General features: G+C 43.9%; 2 protein-coding genes across 2 annotated transcripts; both read left to right on the plus strand.

Moving 5' to 3' along the window:
* Positions 1-1,244: 1,244 nt before the first annotated feature.
* LOC123098338 (FAD-linked sulfhydryl oxidase ERV1) lies at positions 1,245-3,939 on the plus strand. The gene is made up of 6 exons (XM_044520310.1): positions 1,245-1,494; positions 1,576-1,656; positions 1,897-1,944; positions 2,544-2,608; positions 3,205-3,282; positions 3,565-3,939. The coding sequence occupies exons 1-6, from the start codon at positions 1,303-1,305 to the stop codon at positions 3,677-3,679; spliced, it is 579 nt and encodes a 192-aa protein (XP_044376245.1). The 5' UTR covers positions 1,245-1,302; the 3' UTR covers positions 3,680-3,939.
* Positions 3,940-4,139: 200 nt separating this feature from the next.
* LOC123098339 (uncharacterized) lies at positions 4,140-5,963 on the plus strand. The gene is made up of 3 exons (XM_044520311.1): positions 4,140-4,639; positions 5,145-5,188; positions 5,383-5,963. Exons 1-3 carry the CDS (start codon positions 4,357-4,359, stop codon positions 5,605-5,607), a joined length of 552 nt encoding a protein of 183 aa, XP_044376246.1. The 5' UTR covers positions 4,140-4,356; the 3' UTR covers positions 5,608-5,963.
* Positions 5,964-6,575: the final 612 nt, after the last annotated feature.

Below are 6,575 nucleotides of genomic sequence, written 5' to 3' on the forward strand. Positions count from 1 at the left end.
TGTAGAAAAAAAATCAAGACCAACAGACAAAATAACCACTGTTTCATCTTCAAAACTGACCCGTTCTCTCTCGAAAACCAAGATTCTTAAAAATTTACCATGAACTTTTATGAAACATTCTTAAAAATTTACCACGAACTCTAGGGGTCATATCATGACACCATGTCAAGTTTTATATTTTTCTATCTTTGTTTAAATTTTTAGAATTAAAAAACCAACAAGCTCCATGTTGGTGGTCGAGTCTTGGCACCCTGGTATTTCGCACCGCTTTTCTTCCGTTGGATAAGGCCTAAACATAGACTGAAGACCACCAATGTGAATTTTTAACCCATTTCTGGCCATTATTTCACACACTTGTAGTTCAAACCTTCATTGAATGCCTATAAATACACTTAATGGCTTGAATATAGCAATCAAACCCAAAAAATGCAAAAAAATGACACGTAACATGTAATGGTGTATGATCAAGTTGAAAGCTATCATTTGATAGAGCTGAAACTTGAAAGCCCCACCCATATTACCCCATAAAACTCCTTATCCTGGAAATATAATGGGAATTTGAAAGTGAAAAGATGAAATTGGGGAGGCGAAAAACTAACCACAACACACAACGGTATGGGAACCAATAGAGAAGATTGTCCACTTCAAAAGAAAAACAGAGAAGATGGTCACCCCAAAGGAAGGGAGAAGGTGGCGGCTGCCGAGGAGCCGGGGTGGAGGAACAATAATAGGAGGATGCAACGGCGACATGGGAGTATGAACAACGCTGGCGGAAAACAAGCCAGACGGCGGCGACGATGGGGGAAGGAAGACACATGAAGGAACAGACGACAAGGTATATTAAGAAACCTAAATGTTTAAGGACTTAAATGAAAAAGGGGAAAGCGGTAACCAAGAAAATGAAAATCGAAAACTGGGAAACACGCACGCTCGCCTCTCCTTACAACATATGTCGAATGCGGAGAGCGGCGAAAGAATCCCTCATCCCATGACAACGCGACACATGTTGCGCTGGGACTCTGATCCGAAGTGACATCCACAAGATATCCCTTAACTAGTGATTTTGCGTGTAGACTGAAAACAAAATCAACTCAACACCGGAAGCCTGGAATTGACGATAACCTTCCCGCAAGCCCATGATTTTGCGTGTAGACTGAAAAAAAAAATCAACTCATCCACAGGAATTGACGATAACCAGGCCCATGGTCCACGGCCCACCGTAAGCTCCCCTCGAAATCCATGGATTACGCTACGCCCCACACCGTTTCTGCGTGGAAGCTTCCCCTCTCTCCTCCGGCCGCGATGGCACCGTCAGGCTCGAACCCGCTGGGGCCCGTGTTCCAGACCGTCGCCGCCTTCTCCCGCCGCCTCCTCATCGCCCCCGACACCGCACCCGAAGACCACCGCCTCCGCCCCCTCCTCTCCCTCTCCCTCTCCCCCCCTGCGCCCGCGCCCCCGCCCCTGGCCCCGCCCCCGCCGCCGGAGGTCCTCAAGGCAAGCTCTCTCTCGCCGCTTCCTGTCCGTTTCTCCGTATGGAGGAGCTACTCCTAAGGTGTTCGGCTGAATGCGCAGCAGATGGATACGAAGGTGGCGCCCCTGACGAAGGAGGAGGTTGGCCGGGCCACGTGGATGCTGCTCCACACCATCGCCGCGCAGGTGCTCCCTCTTTACTGGCTCTGTCGGTAGCAAACCAATGTTCAGCAATTGCCTGAAGCTACTAGTCTTGTTCATTTAGCAACATATCATGGGTCGTCAATGTGGATGGTCCATGGATTATTATGCATTTTGCGTTTATTGATCAATTTGCTTGTGGATAAGGCAACGAGTTGTTCGAACAATCGACACATTAAATCCATTTGCTGCCAGCTTACTTTGTTTTGTTTAACCGTGTTTCAGTTTCCTGATGAACCAACCAGGCAGCAGAAACGCGATGCGAAAGAGCTGGTAAGCAGGACAGGGAACTCACCTACATTTCTTTACATTTGGGGGTGATGCATAGGTGTATTGTATCGCATAATCTTCATATCTTGCGGAATTACAATCTTGGAAGATGTATGCTTTTTTTTATATAGGCTTAGCTTGAGATCTGTACATGCTTTGATAAGATAGCCTGTAACGGATTCGTCGAAGGCAATGCTTGTTTTATTCTTCTATTGACTCAAATAGATGCGAGACTGTTACTTGATAAAATTCAGGCACAACGAGTTTCACAGATTGAGTATTGCTATGGCAAAACTACTGGGACATGCGATATTATAGACTTACCGATAACTCTTCTGTCCATTTCTAATAAGTTCTGAGCTTACACGGTTTTAGTAAGTATGTCTTCCACTGGGTTTATCATTACTCTGAATTATTATCATGTTATACGAGCGACTATTGACTACCACTTAATCTATCTGGAACATCAGTAGAAATTAGTTTGTTCAATTTTTTGTTTTCTCTCTTCCTGAAGATTTCCCTGTCACACATCTCATTTTAACTTTTGCTTGTCTTTTGGGTCCATGTACAAAGATAACATTTCTGCCTGTTTTCATATTCAGATGGCTTTACTTTCTAGAATTTATCCTTGCAAAGAGTGCGCTGAGCACTTCAAGGAAGTTTTGAAGTAAGCAATGCTCTCCGGCCTCTTGGATAAATTATTGTTTCCATTTAAGCGGTTTGATGCTTGAGATGCCTTTGTACGCTACAGGCTTATATCTTGCTGAAATGTTGGTATTTGATAGTTATCAAGGAATTGTTCTTTGACCTTTTGCTGCTATATGATTAGTTATTACTTTTGCAACATGACCTATGCGTATAGTGTCAGATTACCTAATTTATATACATGCACTTGTCTGGCACAATCTGCAACATTTTATGATTGAACTTTCCACACCTGCTCGGTTCTTCACAGAAACCAGCTGATAACTGACAAGGATCATATAGATATAACAATTGAGCATGATGATTCAATGGCTATTTATGTGTACCAATTGCTAATATGTGGCTCAGGTGAATTGCTGGCCATTTGGGTTCTTGAAAACTTGCTTAGATTAGAACACTTCATCGTTGTGGACTTGTGGTGTAATATGTTCAAACCATGTGATCAGGTTGTCCAGTTGTTGTTACTCGATCACCTTTTTGTGTTATGTCGACATAATGGCAAATAGGCTGTTCTCTTGGAACAATGTTAAACTGACTTCATTATGATCCCATTTTCAGAGCAAATCCTGTGCAGGCAGGATCCCAGGCTGAGTTCTCCCAGTGGTTATGCTATGTGCACAATGTGGTTAATCGAAGGTAAGTCCATACGAGCAACTTTGTAATGTTTACGCGGTGGTCCCTCGGAAAACCATCAAGGTAATTGTAGTTATAATGTGTTTCTGTTGTCACTGGAAAGATACCATCTGCAGGTCAAAAAGAGGAGAACCAAAGCAGTATATCGTTTTGGTTCCCTTTTACGATAAACAGATGTTCTCATTCATCACAACATATAATGACTTTACAGAATATTAGGCCGTTCACCGACGGGACCATTCTTGTGAGCTGCTCACCTGAGCATATTGTGGTTGTGTTTTGCAGCCTTGGAAAAACAATATTTCCCTGCCAGAGAGTAAATGCACGGTGGGGCAAGCTGGATTGCCCGGATCGTGCGTGCGACCTAGAAGGCTCGAACGACATCATGCCGAACCGATGACACTGCCCAGAAACCTTATAAAATCTCCGCGCCAGTAACAAATTTGAACCACTATTGGATGGGCAATACCAGGAGGACAAGGAAAGATAATTCAGGACAATACCGGTGTATTATTATTGTTTACCTCCTCCATCCTCTATCCCTGTCAAATGTAATACTAGTATATGTCATCTGAACCTGCCCCTTGATGCCGCGCTCCTGTACAGTACAGTTTCGCCATCTTTACGGTGATGAAATATCCTATGATCTGTAAAGGTTTTGGGTGAAGTTGTATCAGTTACACTGATTTACTGCTTTCTGAAATCTGAACCCTGATGCTTTTTTCAACTCCCCTATCTGGCAAACATTACAGGTTTCTGTGCAATCTGTATCACCGAAAACCCTGGAAATGGGACACGTTTCTGTTCATGAGATTGCATAGGATATTTGTGGGAAAAAGAGGCGGCAAATGTGTGGATCGCTACTGATATAGTAGTAGTATATTCAGAGGCAACAAGACCTGCAAGAGCTTGGCAGTCAATGACAAAGCAGGCCCGGCGGAGGAATGCATGGAGGCCACCTTCCTCGCTTTTTCCGGCCATTTTTCCTGCACCGCCTGCCTCCTCGGTGTTGCCGAGACATAAATTCTGCCGTGTTATCGCGCCATTTCTTTAATCCCATGCTGACACCTACGAGTGATGCACATGCGGAGGTTGCATCACCCGTTGCATTGCATGCACTGCCTGTCTTTATCTTACAGCCAGGAGACGGTCTCAAGGAAGCAAACCACAAGAACCAACGCCGGTGCTGAAGTTGAACCGTCTCACCTTCTGAGCTTGGAGACCTTGCAAGCGGTGGAGAGGACGATGGCGATGAAGCGCCGCTCCGTGCTGGCTTTGCTCGTCGTGGCGTTCGTCGGAGGGAACCTGCTCCTCGGGGCCTCGTTTAGCGCCAGAAGCACGGTGAAGTCCTCAGCCTCAGGTACGCACGCAATGAAAACTGCCTCTGTTTGCTGTTCTCTCTCTTGCCCTCTTGTCACTTGTAGTTCAGATGAACCCCGTTCTGTTTCTTCTGTCCCGTTTGGTTTAGAGAGAAAAGTGTAGATAGCTTTAGCAGCTAGTGTCCGGTGTTGGTGCTTGGTTCGATCTTTAAAAAGATCTTGGATGCGAGGTGGTGAAAGAAACTGCCAGTCCGACATGATAAAGCAAATCTCATAGTTATATCTTTTTATTTTGGGTCTTCTCCTCTCTTTTGACGATTGGGTCCTCTTCTCTGCAACTGCATACAGCTTGAAGGAAATGTTTGTAGGAAACTAAGCGAGGTTCCCAAAGTTATCTTCGTAGCTCCAATAGACTGTTAGATTCCGTTACGTTTGCATGGTTTGGTGCTGGTTTCTTCGGTTCTCACTATGTAGGTTCAGCAGCTACTTAGTTTCAGTAGGGAATATATGGCCTATGGCTTGACATCTGAACTGCAACCAATGCAGACCCGGACTATGGAACCGCTCAGCTAAACGGCAGGAGACTAAAGGTGTGCATTCTCTGACAGACAGAACCTGTAAAAGCACACTACATTTCTTCACACATCAGTATAATATACAAACACCACATATACCCTCTACTTCACATAATTTTCATAATGAAAATTTGTTTTTGTTTCATTATAGCTTCTATAAACTCTGAAGGAAGAATACCTAAGTTGTGTTCCTTGTATACCTTTCCCAGGAAAGTGGACACGGTGTTACCAACAGGAAGACTAGAAACTTACAAGATGTGAAGGCTGATGACTACCAACCTATTGACCCAAGTCCAAGCTCGAAGGCAAGTATTAGGCCAGCTCCAATCGAGCATGGCACTCCTCTTCTTCCTTATGTGCCACGGTACCCGCCGCCTCCTGGTCAACCGAAGGATGCGCGTTCTGCTCAATCCGCTGCCTCTCCTGTCGCTTAGCTGAAAACTGAAATGCTCCAGAGGCGGTACTTGAAAGATTAGAGAACCACCATATGTCCAAAGTTTTCTCTGATGTTCCGTTGTGTGTCGTATGTGTGTTTACGCAAAGTACTTGGATGGTGCATGTTCTTTGATGTCTCAGTGTTTGGAACCACTTGGTGAGGGACAGTGTTAGTTGTATTTGTGGGTGGTCAATTAGTCAACTGCTCAAATCTTGAGGGCATACTTCTAGAGTAGATAAGGTACCAGCACTATTCTGGGGCACCTAGGTAAGCTGCAGTACTGTTGTCATATGTAAATGTGATTGTTATGTTATAGCATAACTATGTATTAGTCAGAACTGTTTACTGAATTCTTGTGCGACCTTGGTGCTTGGTTGAAGCAGTTACCCAATTTTCAGAGAACTATCAGTATTGGAATATCTATTTCCAGCGTGAATCATTGGACAGGTGTATTCACCAATCTAAGCCTCTTAGTAGGTCCGGTTTGGAACGCGAGAATTTTTCTGGGTTCCAGATTGAACTATTTCCTATGAAATTCTGTTGTCCCAAACATTCCCCCAAAAGTTTATTCTTCCACTTCTTCCACCAGCTATCTGTAAAGATGATGGATTTGACAACCTACTGAAGGTGGTATTGTCAAACCAGATTCCATAATTAATAGAAGTTGACACTTAAGCTCTAAGTGTTTCTCGTATGGGTATTCTCACATTTGAGAATCTTGCAATAAAGGTTTTCTAAGTATGGTACCCTCTAGTTTTGGTCGGTATGATGAGAAGGATGGCTAGTTAGTCCATGTCATTTCCAAAGACACTTTTCTGAATACAATAGTCAAAAATATACAAACATGTCCTGATTACATTTTGCACAATCACCTACCGTTACCATACCCCTTGTATGTATTCTGTGACATCCTATTGAGCACATGTTGATTCTTTTATTCTTAATTTGCCTTAGAAACTAAGGATC

The sequence above is a fragment of the Triticum aestivum genome, chromosome 4D (genome assembly GCF_018294505.1).
Source record: "Triticum aestivum cultivar Chinese Spring chromosome 4D, IWGSC CS RefSeq v2.1, whole genome shotgun sequence".
Lineage (NCBI taxonomy): Eukaryota > Viridiplantae > Streptophyta > Magnoliopsida > Poales > Poaceae > Triticum > Triticum aestivum.

What these genes read in the sequence shown, in the direction of transcription:
- LOC123098338 (XM_044520310.1), top strand. Translation starts at nt 1,303, where the DNA reads ATGGCACCGTCAGGCTCGAACCCGCTGGGGCCCGTGTTCCAGACCGTC. An exon ending in TCCACACCATCGCCGCGCAG is followed by an intron (nt 1,657 to 1,896) that starts GTGCTCCCTCTT and finishes ACCGTGTTTCAG; the next exon opens with TTTCCTGATGAACCAACCAG. An exon ending in AACGCGATGCGAAAGAGCTG is followed by an intron (nt 1,945 to 2,543) that starts GTAAGCAGGACA and finishes TTTCATATTCAG; the next exon opens with ATGGCTTTACTTTCTAGAAT.
- LOC123098339 (XM_044520311.1), top strand. Translation starts at nt 4,357, where the DNA reads ATGCACATGCGGAGGTTGCATCACCCGTTGCATTGCATGCACTGCCTG. An exon ending in GGTGAAGTCCTCAGCCTCAG is followed by an intron (nt 4,640 to 5,144) that starts GTACGCACGCAA and finishes CAACCAATGCAG; the next exon opens with ACCCGGACTATGGAACCGCT. An exon ending in TAAACGGCAGGAGACTAAAG is followed by an intron (nt 5,189 to 5,382) that starts GTGTGCATTCTC and finishes TACCTTTCCCAG; the next exon opens with GAAAGTGGACACGGTGTTAC.